Source organism: Oncorhynchus gorbuscha, unplaced genomic scaffold, assembly GCF_021184085.1.
Source record: "Oncorhynchus gorbuscha isolate QuinsamMale2020 ecotype Even-year unplaced genomic scaffold, OgorEven_v1.0 Un_scaffold_7089, whole genome shotgun sequence".
NCBI classification, from domain to species: domain Eukaryota; kingdom Metazoa; phylum Chordata; class Actinopteri; order Salmoniformes; family Salmonidae; genus Oncorhynchus; species Oncorhynchus gorbuscha.
Window position 1 is genome coordinate 1 of NW_025750550.1, and position 17,087 is coordinate 17,087.

The 17,087-nt window shown below is 38.1% G+C and overlaps 1 protein-coding gene across 1 annotated transcript; it reads left to right on the forward strand.

Annotated features, from left to right (window-relative positions):
* Nucleotides 1–4,256: 4,256 nt before the first annotated feature.
* LOC124029637 (inaD-like protein) lies at nt 4,257–16,463 on the forward strand. Its single transcript, XM_046341282.1, has 4 exons — nt 4,257–4,389; nt 11,059–11,222; nt 14,932–15,217; nt 16,338–16,463. Exons 1-3 carry the CDS (start codon nt 4,332–4,334, stop codon nt 15,103–15,105), a joined length of 396 nt encoding a protein of 131 aa, XP_046197238.1. The 5' UTR covers nt 4,257–4,331; the 3' UTR covers nt 15,106–15,217; nt 16,338–16,463.
* The last annotated feature ends 624 nt before the right edge of the window (nt 16,464–17,087 follow it).

The following is a 17,087-nucleotide window of genomic DNA, read 5'->3' on the forward strand; positions in this document are numbered from 1 at the left end:
GAGGAGGTAGGGTAGCCTAGTGGTTAGAGTGTAGAGGAGGTAGGGTAGCCTAGTGGTTAGAGTGTAGAGGAGGTAGGGTAGCCTAGTGGTTAGAGTGTAGAGGAGGTAGGGTAGCCTAGTGGTTGGTTAGAGGAGGTAGGGTGTAGTGGAGAGTGGCAGGGTAGCCTAGTGGTTAGAGTGTAGAGGCGGTAGGTAGCCTAGTGGTTAGAGTGTAGAGGAGGCAGGGTAGCCTAGTGGTTAGAGTGTAGAGGCGGTAGGTAGCCTAGTGGTTAGAGTGTAGAGGCGGTAGGTAGCCTAGTGGTTAGAGTGTAGAGGAGGCAGGGTAGCCTAGTGGTTAGAGTGTAGAGGAGGCAGGGTAGCCTAGTGGTTAGAGTGTAGAGGAGGCAGGGTAGCCTAGTGGTTAGAGTGTAGAGGAGGCAGGGTAGCCTAGTGGTTAGAGTGTAGAGGTGGCAGGTAGACTAGTGGTTAGAGTGTAGAGGAGGCAGGTAGCCTAGTGGTTAGAGTGTAGAGGTGGCAGGTAGCCTAGTGGTTAGAGTGTAGAGGTGGCAGGTAGACTAGTGGTTAGAGTGTAGAGGTGGCAGGTAGCCTAGTGGTTAGAGTGTTGGACTAGTAACCGAAAGGTTGCAAGTTCAAATCCTGAGCTGACCAGGTACAAATCTGTCCTTCTGCCCCTGAACAGACAGTTCAGGAACCCACTGTTCCTAGGCTGTCATTGAAAATAAGAATTTGTTCTTAACTAACTTGCCTAGGAAAATAAATAAAAGATATTGTGCTACTAATGCACAAGCACGTATCGTAAGTTATTTTGTTCGGTTGGCTTTTGGAAACGTTAACTTGCGTTCGTAACTTTCCCTGACGTCACACTCGTACCCGTTGTAAAATTGTCGATTTACCTGCTGTAGTAGAAGGACGGCTAACATTCGATATCTGCGGATGCGTTGTCCTCCATCCAAGATATGAAATACGATCCTATTTGACTGTAGTGCATATTAAAAGCACACACAAATGTTTCCACGATGACTGACAACACAAACCGTGGGAGGGAACGGGTGACACATTTTCCGGTGCAAGAGCGGTCCGTTTAAAAATGAATTCATCAAAAAGATTGATTGTCCTTCCTGCTAGATTGATTGTCCTTCCTGCTAGATTAATTGTCCTTCCTGCTAGATTGATTGTCCTTCTTGCTAGATTGATTGTCCTTCCTGCTAGATTGATTGTCCTTCTTGCTAGATTGATTGTCCTTCCTAAATTATTGATTGTCCTTCCTAAAATATTGATTGTCCTTCCTGCTAGATTGATTGTCCTTCCTGCTAGATTGATTGTCCTTCCTAAAATATTGATTGTCCTTCCTAAAAGATTGATTGTCCTTCCTGCCAGATTGATTGTCCTTCCTGCTAGATTGATTGTCCTTCTTGCTAGATTGATTGTCCTTCCTGCTAGATTGATTGTCCTTCCTGCTAGATTGATTGTCCTTCTTGCTAGATTGATTGTCCTTCTTGCTAGATTGATTGTCCTTCCTAAATTATTGATTGTCCTTCCTAAAAGATTGATTGTCCTTCCTGCTAGATTGATTGTCCTTCCTAAAATATTGATTGTCCTTCCTAAAAGATTGATTGTCCTTCTTGCTAGATTGATTGTCCTTCCTAAAATATTGATTGTCCTTCCTAAAAGATTGATTGTCCTTCCTAAAATATTGATTGACCTTCCTAAAAGATTGATTGTCCTTCCTGCTAGATTGATTGTCCTTCCTAAAATATTGATTGTTCTTCCTAAAAGATTGATTGTCCTTCCTGCCAGATTGATTGTCCTTCCTGCTAGATTGATTGTCCTTCCTAAAATATTGATTGTCCTTCCTGCTAGATTGATTGTCCTTCCTAAAATATTGATTGTCCTTCCTGCCAGATTGATTGTCCTTCCTGCCAGATTGATTGTCATTCCTGCCAGATTGATTGTCCTTCCTGCCAGATTGATTGTCCTTCCTGCCAGATTGATTGTCCTTCCTGCCAGATTGATTGTCCTTCCTGCCAGATTGATTGTCCTTCCTGCCAGATTGATTGTCCTTTCAAACTATTGAAAAGTATCCTCAATACCACAGCCGAAGACAAGTCGTTGTTCAGTAATTTGTTAATCGTGTTCGGTTCTAAATGAACCGAGTAAAAACCCAGGGAGGATTATTAAAGGGTCCGACAAATGAACAGACAAAGACATGTTCCCACCAGCGCGAGAATATAAACCTCAATTTAGGTGAATTCTCCTCCTTACACATCTTTTTATTTTATCTTTATTTAACTAGACGAGTCAGTTAAGAACAAATTCTTATTTTTAATGACGACCTACTAGGGAACAGTGAGTTAACTGCTTGTTCAGGAGCAGAACGGCAGATTTGTACCTTGTCAGCTCGGGGGTTTGAACTTGCAACCTTTCGGTTGCTAGTCCAACGCTCTAACCACTAGGCTACCCGGCCAATACATCTCTGTTGCCAGACAGAAACTTTAGTGGCATATGTTCTCCCTCACTTCATCTGACCTCTGACCTCGCACCCAAGATCCTCACTCCTCCCTAACTCACGGCTCTCCTGTTGACTTTGTACCCGACAGTGGCTCTTCTCCTTCCCATGGGATCCCTGATGTCTAACAGTAACACTGTCTGACAGAACCTAAAGGTTCCACATTCCCACTTTTTCTCTGTCTCAGTGACGTGAATGAGGATATGTCCTGCGATATGATCCTGATTCAGACCTACATGTTCTGCGATATGATCCGGATTCAGACATGTTCTGCGATATGATATTCATGTTCTGCGATATGATCCGGATTCAGACCTACATGTTCTGCGATATGATCCGGATTCAGACCTACATGTTCTGCGATATGATCCGGATTCAGACCTACATGTTCTGCGATATGATCCGGATTCAGACCTACATGTTCTGCGATATGATCCGGATTCAGACCTACATGTTCTGCGATATGATCCGGATTCAGACCTACATGTCCTGCGATATGATCCGGATTCAGACCTACATGTCCTGCGATATGATCCGGATTCAGACCTACAATTTATAATAAAATGAGAGACATGTCCTGCGATATGATCCGGATTCAGACCTACAATTTATAATAAAATGAGAGACATGTTCTGCAATATGATCCGGATTCAAAACTACATGTCCTGCGATATGATCCGGATTCAGACCTACATGTTCTGCAATATGATCCGGATTCAGAACTACATGTTCTGCAATATGATCCGGATTCAGAACTACATGTCCTGCGATATGATCCGGATTCAGACCTACATGTCCTGCAATATGATCTGGATTCAGACCTACATGTCCTGCAATATGATCTGGATTCAGACCTACATGTCCTGCGATATGATCCGGATTCAGACCTACAATTTATAATAAAATGAGAGACATGTCCTGCGATATGATCCGGATTCAGACCTACAATTTATAATAAAATGAGAGACATGTTCTGCAATATGATCCGGATTCAGAACTACATGTTCTGCAATATGATCCGGATTCAGAACTACATGTTCTGCGATATGATCCGGATTCAGACCTACATGTCCTGCAATATGATCTGGATTCAGACCTACAGTACATAATAAAATGAGAGACATGTCCTGTGGTTGATCAATTGATCAACCACCAGAAAATGTGTGTCTACATGGTCCGTGTGGAGATACTCAGTCTTTACTGTTCAAAATGTTCAAAAACTGTAGCATGCAGGATTAAAGTATTTTTTTGTGCGCATGCTCCTTTGATCAGTCAATCATTCAATCAAATTTATTTATAAAGCCCATCTTACATCAGCCGATGCCACAAAGTGCTGTACAGAAACCCAGCCTAAAACCCCAAACAGCAAGCAATGCAGGTGTAGAAGCACGGTGGCTAGGAAAAACTCCCTAGAAAGGCCAAAACCTAGGAAGAAACCTAGAGAGGAACCAGGCTATGTGGGGTGGGCCAGTCCTCTTCTGGCTGTACTGGGTAGAGAGGAACCAGGCTATGCGGGGTGGCCAGTCCTCTTCTGGCTGTACTGGGTAGAGAGGAACCAGGGTCTGAGGGGTGGCCAGTCCTCTTCTGGCTGTGCCGGATAGAGAGGAACCAGGCTCTCAGGGGTGGCCAGTCCTCTTCTGGCTGTGCCGGATAGAGAGGAACCAGGCTCTGAGGGGTGGCCAGTCCTCTTCTGGCTGTGCCGGGTAGAGAGGAACCAGGCTGTGAGGGGTGGGCCAGTCCTCTTCTGGCTGTGCCGTGTGGAGATTATAATGATGATAAATATGTCATGTTGCAGGTATCCGATGGTGAACGGTGACCGGCACACATGAACACTCTCAACCATCTAGTGAAGACCTACATCCAAGCAAAGATGGACGCCATGGGTACGTGTCATTCAGCCCTTCTAAGCACCTTGACTACTCTACACAGTGACTACACTACACAGTGACCACACAGTGACTACACTACACAGTGACACTACACTACACAGTGGCTACACTACACAGTGACTACACAGTGACTACACTACACAGTGACAACACTACGCAGTGACTACACAGTGACTACACTACACAGTGACTACACTACACAGTGACTACACTACACAGTGACTACACTACACAGTGACTACACTACACAGTGACTACAATACAAAGTGACCACACAGTGACTACACAGTGACTACACTACAAAGAGACTACACTACACAGTGACTACACTACACAGTGACTACACTACACAGTGACTACACAGTGACTACACTACACAGTGACTACACTACAAAGTGACTACACTGCACAATGGCACTACACTATACAGTGACTAAACTACAAAGTCACCACACTACACCGTGACTACACTACACAGTGAATGCACTACACAGTGACTACACTACAAAGTGACTACACTACACTGTGACTACACTACACAGTGACTGCACTACACAGTGACTACACAGTGACTACACTACAAAGTGACTACACTACACAGTGACTACACTACACCTTGACTACACTACACAGTGAATACACTACACAGTGACTACACTACACCTTGACGACACTACATAGTGACTACACTACATAGTGACTACACTACACAGTGACTACACTACACCGTGACACTACACTACACAGTGACTACACTACACAGTGACTACACTACATAGTGACTACACTACATAGTGACTACACTACACAGTGACGACACTACATAGTGACTACACTACACAGTGACTACACTACACCGTGACACTACAATACACAGTGAATACACTACACAGTGACTACACTACACCTTGACGACACTACATAGTGACTACACTACATAGTGACTACACTACACAGTGACTACACTACATAGTGACTACACTACACAGTGACTACACTACACAGTGACGACACTACATAGTGACTACACTACACAGTGACGACACTACATAGTGACTACACTACACAGTGACGACACTACATAGTGACTACACTACATAGTGACTACACTACACAGTGACTACACTACACAGTGACTACACTACACAGTGACGACACTACATAGTGACTACACTACACAGTGACTACACTACACAGTGAATACACTACACCTTGACGACACTACATAGTGACTACACTACATAGTGACTACACTACACAGTGACGACACTACACAGTGACACTACACTACACAGTGAATACACTACACAGTGACTACACTACACCTTGACTACACTACACAGTGACGACACCACATAGTGACTACACTACACAGTGACTACACTACATAGTGACTACACTACAAAGTGACTACACTACACAGTGACTACACAGTGACTACACTACACAGTGACAACACTACACAGTGACTACACTACATAGTGACTACACTACACAGTGACTACACAGTGACTACACTACACAGTGACAACACTACACAGTGACTACAATACAAAGTGACTACACAGTGACTACACTACACAGTGACTACACTACACAGTGACTACAATAAACAGTGACTACACAGTGACTACACTACACAGTGACAACACTACATAGTGACTACACAGTGACTACACTACAAAGTGACTACACTACACAGTGACTACACAGTGACTACACTACACAGTGACAACACTACACAGTGACAACACTACATAGTGACTACACTACACAGTGAATACACTACACAGTGACTACACTACACCTTGATGACACTACATAGTGACTACACTACATAGTGACTACACTACATAGTGACTACACAGTGACTACACTACATAGTGACTACACTACACAGTGACTACACTACATAGTGACTACACTACACAGTGACTACACTACACAGTGACTACACTACATAGTGACTACACTACATAGTGACTACACTACACAGTGACGACACTACATAGTGACTACACTACACAGTGAATACACTACACAGTGACTACACTACACAGTGACTACACTACATAGTGACTACACTACACAGTGACGACACTACATAGTGACTACACTACAAAGTGACTACACTACAAAGTGACTACACTATAATGTGACTACACTACAAAGTGTATTGTATTGTATTGAGTTGTGTTGTATTACATGGTAACATATTGTGTTGTATTGTGTTGTATTATATTGTATTGTAGTGTAGTGTGTATTGTTTTGCAATATATTGTATTGTATTGTATTATATTGTAGTTTGTAGTGTATTATATTGTATTGCATTGTATTGTATTGTAGTGTGTATTGTATTGTAGTGTGTATTGTAGTGTGTATTATATTGTATTGTATTGTATTGCATTGTATTGCATTGTAGTGTGTATTGTATTGTAGTGTGTATTATATTGTAGTGTGTATTATATTGTAGTGTGTATTATATTGTAGTGTGTATTGTATTGTAGTGTGTATTGTAGTGTGTATTGTATTGTAGTGTGTATTGTATTGTAGTGTGTATTGTAGTGTGTATTATATTGTATTGTATTGTATTGTAGTGTGTATTATATTGTAGTGTGTATTGTATTGTAGTGTGTATTATATTGTAGTGTGTATTATATTGTAGTGTGTATTATATTGTAGTGTGTATTGTATTATATTGTATTGTGATGTATTGTATTGTATTATATTGTAGTGTGTATTGTATTCTATTGTATTGTAGTGCGTATTGTATTATATTGTATTGTATTGTATTATATTGTGTTGTATTATATTGTATTATATTATATTATATTATATTGTATTGTATTGTGTTGTATTATATTTTATTGTATTGTATTGTATTGTATTATATTGTATTATATTGTATTATATTGTATTGTATTGTATTGTGTTGTATTATATTGTATTGTATTATATTATATTGTGTTGTATTGTATTGTATTATATTATATTGTGTTGTATTATATTGTATTGTATTATATTATATTGTGTTGTATTATATTGTATTGTATTGTATTATATTATATTGTATTGTATTATATTGTATTGTATTGTGTTGTATTATATTATATTATATTGTATTATATTGTATTGTATTGTATTATATTATATTTATTGTATTGTATTATATTGCATTATATTATATTGTATTATATTGTATTGTGTTGTATTGTATTGTATTGTATTGTATTATATTGTATTGTATTATATTGTATTGTATTGTATTGTGTTGTATTGTATTGTATTGTATTGTATTGTATTGTATTGTGTGTTGAATTATATTGTATTATAGTGTATTGTATTGTATTATATTGTGTTGTATTATATGGTATTGTGTTGTATTATATTATATTGTATTGTATTGTATTATATTGTATTATATTATATTGTATTGTATTGTATTGTATTGTGTTGTATTATATTGTATTGTATTGTATTATATTATATTGTGTTGTATTGTATTGTATTATATTATATTGTGTTGTATTATATTGTATTGTATTGTATTATATTATATTGTGTTGTATTATATTGTATTGTATTATATTATATTGTATTGTATTATATTGTATTGTATTGTATTATATTCTATTGTATTGTAGGGCGTATTGTATTATATTGTATTGTATTGTATTGTATTATATTGTGTTGTATTATATTGTATTATATTATATTATATTATATTGTATTGTATTGTGTTGTATTATATTTTATTGTATTGTATTGTATTGTATTATATTGTATTGTATTGTATTATATTGTATTGTGTTGTATTATATTGTATTGTATTGTATTATATTATATTGTGTTGTATTATATTGTATTGTATTGTATTATATTATATTATATTGTATTGTATTATATTGTATTGTATTGTGTTGTATTATATTATATTATATTGTATTATATTATATTGTATTGTATTATATTATATTGTATTGTATTGTATTATATTGCATTATATTATATTGTATTATATTGTATTGTGTTGTATTGTATTGTATTGTATTGTATTATATTGTATTGTATTATATTGTATTGTATTGTATTGTGTTGTATTATATTGTATTGTATTGTATTGTATTGTGTTGAATTATATTGTATTATAGTGTATTGTATTGTATTATATTGTGTTGTATTATATTGTATTGTGTTGTATTATATTATATTGTATTGTATTGTATTATATTGTATTATATTATATTGTATTGTATTGTATTGTATTGTGTTGTATTATATTGTATTGTATTATATTGTGTTGTATTGTATTGTATTATATTATATTGTGTTGTATTATATTGTATTGTATTATATTATATTGTGTTGTATTATATTGTATTGTATTATATTATATTGTATTGTATTATATTGTATTGTATTGTATTATATTGTATTGTATTGTGTATTATATTATATTGTATTGTATTGTATTGTATTATATTGTGTTGTATTATATTGTATTATATTGTATTATATTGTATTGTATTGTATTATATTATATTTATTGTATTGTATTATATTGCATTATATTATATTGTATTATATTGTATTGTGTTGTATTGTATTGTATTGTATTGTATTATATTGTATTGTATTATATTGTATTATATTGTATTGTGTTGTATTTATATTGTATTGTATTGTATTGTGTTGTATTATATTGTATTATAGTGTATTGTATTGTATTATATTGTGTTGTATTATATGGTATTGTGTTGTATTATATTATATTGTATTGTATTGTATTATATTGTATTATATTATATTGTATTGTATTGTATTGTATTGTGTTGTATTATATTGTATTGTATTGTATTATATTATATTGTGTTGTATTGTATTGTATTATATTATATTGTGTTGTATTATATTGTATTGTATTGTATTATATTATATTGTGTTGTATTATATTGTATTGTATTATATTATATTGTATTGTATTATATTGTATTGTATTGTATTATATTCTATTGTATTGTAGGGCGTATTGTATTATATTGTATTGTATTGTATTGTATTATATTGTGTTGTATTATATTGTATTATATTATATTATATTATATTGTATTGTATTGTGTTGTATTATATTTTATTGTATTGTATTGTATTGTATTATATTGTATTGTATTGTATTATATTGTATTGTGTTGTATTATATTGTATTGTATTGTATTATATTATATTGTGTTGTATTATATTGTATTGTATTGTATTATATTATATTATATTGTATTGTATTATATTGTATTGTATTGTGTTGTATTATATTATATTATATTGTATTATATTATATTGTATTGTATTATATTATATTGTATTGTATTGTATTATATTGCATTATATTATATTGTATTATATTGTATTGTGTTGTATTGTATTGTATTGTATTGTATTATATTGTATTGTATTATATTGTATTGTATTGTATTGTGTTGTATTATATTGTATTGTATTGTATTGTATTGTGTTGAATTATATTGTATTATAGTGTATTGTATTGTATTATATTGTGTTGTATTATATTGTATTGTGTTGTATTATATTATATTGTATTGTATTGTATTATATTGTATTATATTATATTGTATTGTATTGTATTGTATTGTATTGTGTTGTATTATATTGTATTGTATTATATTGTGTTGTATTGTATTGTATTATATTATATTGTGTTGTATTATATTGTATTGTATTGTATTATATTATATTGTGTTGTATTATATTGTATTGTATTATATTATATTGTATTGTATTATATTGTATTGTATTGTATTATATTCTATTGTATTGTAGGGCGTATTGTATTATATTGTATTGTATTGTATTGTATTATATTGTGTTGTATTATATTGTATTATATTATATTGTATTGTATTGTGTTGTATTATATTTTATTGTATTGTATTGTATTATATTGTATTGTATTGTATTGTATTATATTGTATTGTATTATATTGTATTGTATTGTATTGTGTTGTATTATATTATATTATAGTGTATTGTATTATATTATATTGTATTGTATTGTATTATATTGTATTATATTATATTGTATTGTATTGTATTGTATTGTATTGTGTTGTATTGTATTGTATTGTATTGTATTGTATTGTATTGTATTATATTGTATTATATTATATTGTGTTGTATTATATTGTATTGTATTGTATTATATTATATTGTGTTGTATTATATTGTATTGTATTGTATTATATTATATTGTGTTGTATTATATTGTATTGTATTATATTATATTGTATTGTATTATATTGTATTGTATTATATTCTATTGTATTGTAGGGCGTATTGTATTATATTGTATTGTATTGTATTGTATTATATTGTGTTGTATTATATTGTATTATATTATATTATATTGTATTGTATTGTGTTGTATTATATTTTATTGTATTGTATTGTATTGTATTATATTGTATTGTATTGTATTATATTGTATTGTATTATATTGTATTGTATTGTATTGTGTTGTATTATATTGTATTATATTATATTGTGTTGTATTTTATTGTATTGTATTGTATTATATTATATTATATTATATTATATTATATTATATTATATTGTATTGTATTGTATTGTATTGTATTGTATTCTCTCCAGATACACAGCGGGCCTTGGAGGCTGTGGAGAGACTCCAGACCAAGCTGAAGGACAGAGGAGAGGCTCCCACTGAGGAGAAACTATCACTACTGAAGACCGTTCTACAGAGCCCTCTGTTCCTTCAGATACTAACCATGCAACAGACACAGCTACAGCTGCCAGAGGTATCACACACACACACACACACACACACACACACACACACACACACACACACACACACACACACACACACACACACACACACACACACACACACACACACACACACACACACACACACACACACACACACACACACACACACACACACACACACACACACACACACACACACACATCAGAAACACATTCTGTTCTACCAGATAATAACCAACAGCTACAGCTGCCAGAGGTATCACACAAACAAACAGACAGACAGACAGACAGACAGACAGACAGACAGACAGACAGACAGACAGACAGACAGACAGACAGACAGACAGACAGACAGACAGACAGACAGACAGACAGACAGACAGACAGACAGACAGACAGACAGACAGACAGACAGACAGACAGACAGACAGACTTTTTTTTCACCTTTATTTAACCAGGTAGGCTATTTGAGAACAAGTTCTCATTAACAACTGCAACCTGGCCAAGATAAAGCAAAGCAGTGTGACACAAACAACAACACAGAGTTACACATAAACAAACGTACAGTCAATAACACAATAGAAAAGTGTTGTATGGCATTGAAGCTCGTTTGGAGGTTAGTTAACACAGTGTCCAAAGAAGGGCCAGATGTATACAGAATGGTGTCGTCTGTGTAAAGGTGGATCAAGGAATCACCAATCACCGGCAAGAGCCACATCGTTGATGTATACAGAGAAAAGAGTCGGCCCGAGAATTGAACCCTGTGGTACCCCCATAGACACGGCCAGACGGACAACAGGCCCTTCGATTTGACACACTGAACTCTGTCTGAGAAATAGTTGGTGAACCAGGCGAGGTGGTCGTTAGAGAATCCAAGGCTGTTGAGGCTGCCGATAAGAATACGGTGATTGACAGAGTCGAAAGCCTTGGCCAGGTCGATGAAGACGGCTGCACAGTAATGTCTCTTATCAATGGCAGTTATGATATAATTTATGTCCTTGAGCGTGGCTTGAGGTGCACCCGTGACCAGCTCGGAAACCAGATTGCACAGTGGAGAAGGTACGGTGGGATTCTTGAATAACTTGGCTTTGGAAGACTTTAGGAAGGCAGGAGATTACTCTGTCTGTACGTACTGTCTGTACTGAACCGGTAGAAAGTGAGACAAACCCCAGTGTTTCCTAAAATACTGACTGCAGGAACCAAACTGGCTGAGTAATCTGCTTACCTGACCTAACCAATAAAGCTCTGAGAGAGAGAGAGAGAGAGAGAGAGAGAGAGAGAGAGAGAGAGAGAGAGAGAGAGAGAGAGAGAGAGAGAGAGAGAGAGACAGAGAGAGAGAGAGAGAGAGAGAGAGAGAGAGAGAGAGAGAGAGAGAGAGAGAGAGAGAGAGAGAGAGAGAGAGAGAGAGAGAGAGAGAGAGAGAGAGAGAGAGAGAGAGAGAGAGAGAGAGAGAGAGAGAGAGAGAGAGAGAGAGAGAGAGAGAGAATAACAACAGTGGTACTAGGGGTCATGGACAAACAGAATTTGTCTACATGGATGTGTGTCTGTCTACAGTAGACTTAAGGTCATGTTGTCAAACTCAGCATGTGTCTGTTTCCTCCTCTTCCTATAGAACAGTGGGTTAACTGGCGTGGGTTACTGTTATAATAGCAGCCGTGGAACAGTTGGTTAACTGGTCTAGGAACAGTGGGTTAACTGGTCTAGGAACAGTGGGTTAACTGGTCTAGGAACAGTGGGTTAACTGGTCTAGGAACAGCGGGTTAACTGGTCTAGGAACAGTGGGTTAACTGGTCTAGGAACAGTGGGTTAACTGGTCTAGGAACAGTGGGTTAACTGGTCTAGGAACAGTGGGTCAACTGGTCTAGGAACAGCGGGTTAACTGGTCTAGGAACAGTGGGTTAACTGGTCTAGGAACAGCGGGTTGACTGGTCTAGGAACAGTGGGTTAACTGGTCTAGGAACAGTGGGTTAACTGGTCTAGGAACAGTGGGTCAACTGGTCTAGGAACAGTGGGTCAACTGGTCTAGGAACAGTGGGTTAACTGGTCTAGGAACAGTGGGTTAACTGGTCTAGGAACAGTGGGTTAACTGGTCTAGGAACAGTGGGTTAACTGGTCTAGGAACAGTGGGTTAACTGGTCTAGGAACAGTGGGTTAACTGGTCTAGGAACAGTGGGTTAACTGGTCTAGGAACAGTGGGTTAACTGGTCTAGGAACAGTGGGGTTAACTGGCCTAGGAACAGTGGGTTAACTGGTCTAGGAACAGCGGGTTAACTGGTCTAGGAACAGTGGGTTAACTGGTCTAGGAACAGTGGGTTAACTGGTTTAGGAACAGTGGGTTAACTGGTCTAGGAACAGTGGGTTAACTGGTCTAGGAACTGTGGTTTAACTGGTCTAGGAACAGTGGGTCAACTGGTCTAGGAACAGTGGGTTAACTGGTCTAGGAACAGTGGGTTAACTGGTCTAGGAACAGTGGGTTAACTGGTCTAGGAACAGTGGGTTAACTGGTCTAGGAACAGTGGGTTAACTGGTCTAGGAACAGTAGTTTAACTGGTCTAGGAACAGTGGGTTAACTGGTCTAGGAACAGTGGGTTAACTGGTCTAGGAACAGTGGGGTTAACTGGCCTAGGAACAGTGGGTTAACTGGTCTAGGAACAGCGGGTTAACTGGTCTAGGAACAGTGGGTTAACTGGTCTAGGAACAGTGGGTTAACTGGTTTAGGAACAGTGGGTTAACTGGTCTAGGAACAGTGGGTTAACTGGTCTAGGAACTGTGGTTTAACTGGTCTAGGAACAGTGGGTCAACTGGTCTAGGAACAGTGGGTTAACTGGTCTAGGAACAGTGGGTTAACTGGTCTAGGAACAGTGGGTTAACTGGTTTAGGAACAGTGGGTTAACTGGTCTAGGAACAGTGCGTTAACTGGTCTAGGAACTGTGGTTTAACTGGTCTAGGAACAGTGGGTCAACTGGTCTAGGAACAGTGGGTTAACTGGTCTAGGAACAGTGGGTTAACTGGTCTAGGAACAGTGGGTTAACTGGTCTAGGAACAGTGGGGTTAACTGGCCTAGGAACAGTGGGTTAACTGGTCTAGGAACAGTGGGTTAACTGGTCTAGGAACAGTGGGTTAACTGGTCTAGGAACAGTGGGTTAACTGGTCTAGGAACAGTGGGTTAACTGGTCTAGGAACAGTGGGTTAACTGGTCTAGGAACAGTGGGTTAACTGGTCTAGGAACAGTGGGTTAACTGGTCTAGGAACAGTGGGTTAACTGGTCTAGGAACAGTGGGTTAACTGGTCTAGGAACAGCGGGTTAACTGGTCTAGGAACAGCGGGTTAACTGCCTGTTCAGGGGCAGAACGACAGACTTGTACCTTGTCAGCTGTTTAGACAGGATGGACCGATGGACCAAAGACATGGACTGGACTTCGGTTTACACAACATCACGATCACAGTTGGACGGATGGACCGAAGACATGGATTGGACTTCGGTTTACACAACATCACGATCACAGTTGGACGGATGGACCAAAGACATGGATTGGACTTCGGTTTACACAACATCACGATCACAGTTGGACGGATGGACCAAAGACATGGACTGGACTTCGGTTTACACAACCGGTTGAGTCGATCACAGTTGGACGGATGGATATTCTGTGGTTGACATTGACACACCTGTCAGCCTGTCAGCAATACAGAGATATTTAAATTGCCCCCCCCTCCTTCTCCTCTCTCTCCCAGGAGAAGAAGTCAGTACCGAAGTCTGTTTCCCTCAACACGGGTCTGTCCACGGCCATGTCTCTGGGCCTGAGGACCCTCTCCCATAGTGACTCCTATACCTGGGCCCAGAACAACAGCAGCAGCAGTAGTGGAGGAGGGAGGAGGAGGAGGAGGAGGAGGAGGAGGAGGAGGTAGCCCCCCTGCTAAACCCTTCCTACCTCGGCAGAACTACGGAGGCAGTCTCAGTGCTCTCAACACAAACACAGAAAACAACGCCGTGACCAATAAGATACAGTGTATGACTCAGGTAAGGGTGTGGGTTATATCGTATCCTGTTCTGGTCTAGTGCTGATCTAGGATCAGTTTTACTCTACTGGTGCCCCCTGTATATAACCTCCACATTGACTCGGTACTGGTACCCCCTGTATATAACCTCCACATTGACTCTGTACCGGTACCCCCTGTATATAGCCTCCACATTGACTCTGTACTGGTACCCCCTGTATATAGCCTCCACATTGACTCTGTACTGGTACCCCCTGTATATATCCTCCACATTGACTCTGTACTGGTACCCCCTGTATATAGCCTCCACATTGACTCTGTACTGGTACCCCCTGTATATAGCCTCCACATTGACTCTGTACTGGTACCCCTGTATATAGCCTCCACATTGACTCTGTACTGGTAACCCCTGTATATAGCCTCCACATTGACTCTGTACTGGTACCCCTGTATATAGCCTCCACATTGACTCTGTACTGGTAACCCCTGTATATAGCCTCCACATTGACTCTGTACTGGTAACCCCTGTATATAGCCTCCACATTGACTCTGTACTGGTACCCCTGTATATAGCCTCCACATTGACTCTGTACTGGTAACCCCTGTATATAGCCTCCACATTGACTCTGTACTGGTACCCCCTGTATATAGCCTCCACATTGACGGGCAAAGAGGTACCTTTTCACCTCACATTTTTTGTCCAATCCCACCACTGTGCGTATTCATGAAGAGTCTCAGTACGAGTGTTGATCTAGGATCAGCTCTCCCCCCGTTCATGTCATCTGATTCATCAGGATCTGAAAGGGACAATTGGTCCTAGATCAGCTGACATTACTGTTCTCCTCTCCTGTTGTTCTCCTCTCCTGTTGTACTCCTCTCCTGTTGTTCTCCTCTCCTGTTGTTCTCCTCTCCTGTTGTACTCCTCTCCTGTTGTTCTCCTCTCCTGTTGTACTCCTCTCCTGTTGTTCTCCTCTCCTGTTGTTCTCCTCTCCTGTTGTTCTCCTCTCCTGTTGTTCTCCTCTCCTGTTGTTCTCCTCTCCTGTTGTTCTCCTCTCCTGTTGTTCTCCTCTCCTGTTGTTCTCCTCTCCTGTTGTTTCATCAGCAGGTCTAATTAGCTGACATTCGTGTCCTTCTTTCCCCAGTTATGTACGCCTCCACGAATCTCCAGGACCTTATCGATGGGAAGGAACCTGTCGTATATCGCCAACGAGGTGAGTTCCCCTTGTCTTACATACTTTACAACGAGATGAGTTCCCATCCTACATACTTTACAATGAGGTGAGTTCCCCATCCTACATACTTTACAATGAGGTGAGTTCCCCATCCTACATACTTTACAATGAGGTGAGTTCCCGTGTCTTATCTACTTTACAATGAGGTGAGTTCCCGTGTCTTATCTACTTTACAACAAGGTGAGTTCCCCTTGTCTTATCTACTTTACAACGAGGTGAGTTCCCCTTGTCTTACATACTTTACAACGAGATGAGTTCCCATCCTACATACTTTACAATGAGGTGAGTTCCCCATCCTACATACTTTACAATGAGGTGAGTTCCCCATCCTACATACTTTACAATGAGGTGAGTTCCCGTGTCTTATCTACTTTACAATGAGGTGAGTTCCCGTGTCTTATCTACTTTACAATGAGGTGAGTTCCCGTGTCTTATCTACTTTACAACAAGGTGAGTTCCCCTTGTCTTCTCTACTTTACAACGAGGTGAGTTCCCCTTGTCTTACATACTTTACAACGAGGTGAGTTCCCGTGTCTTATCTACTTTACAACAAGGTGAGTTCCCCTTGTCTTATCTACTTTACAACGAGGTGAGTTCCCGTGTCTTATCTACTTTACAACAAGGTGAGTTCCCCTTGTCTTATCTACTTTACAACGAGGT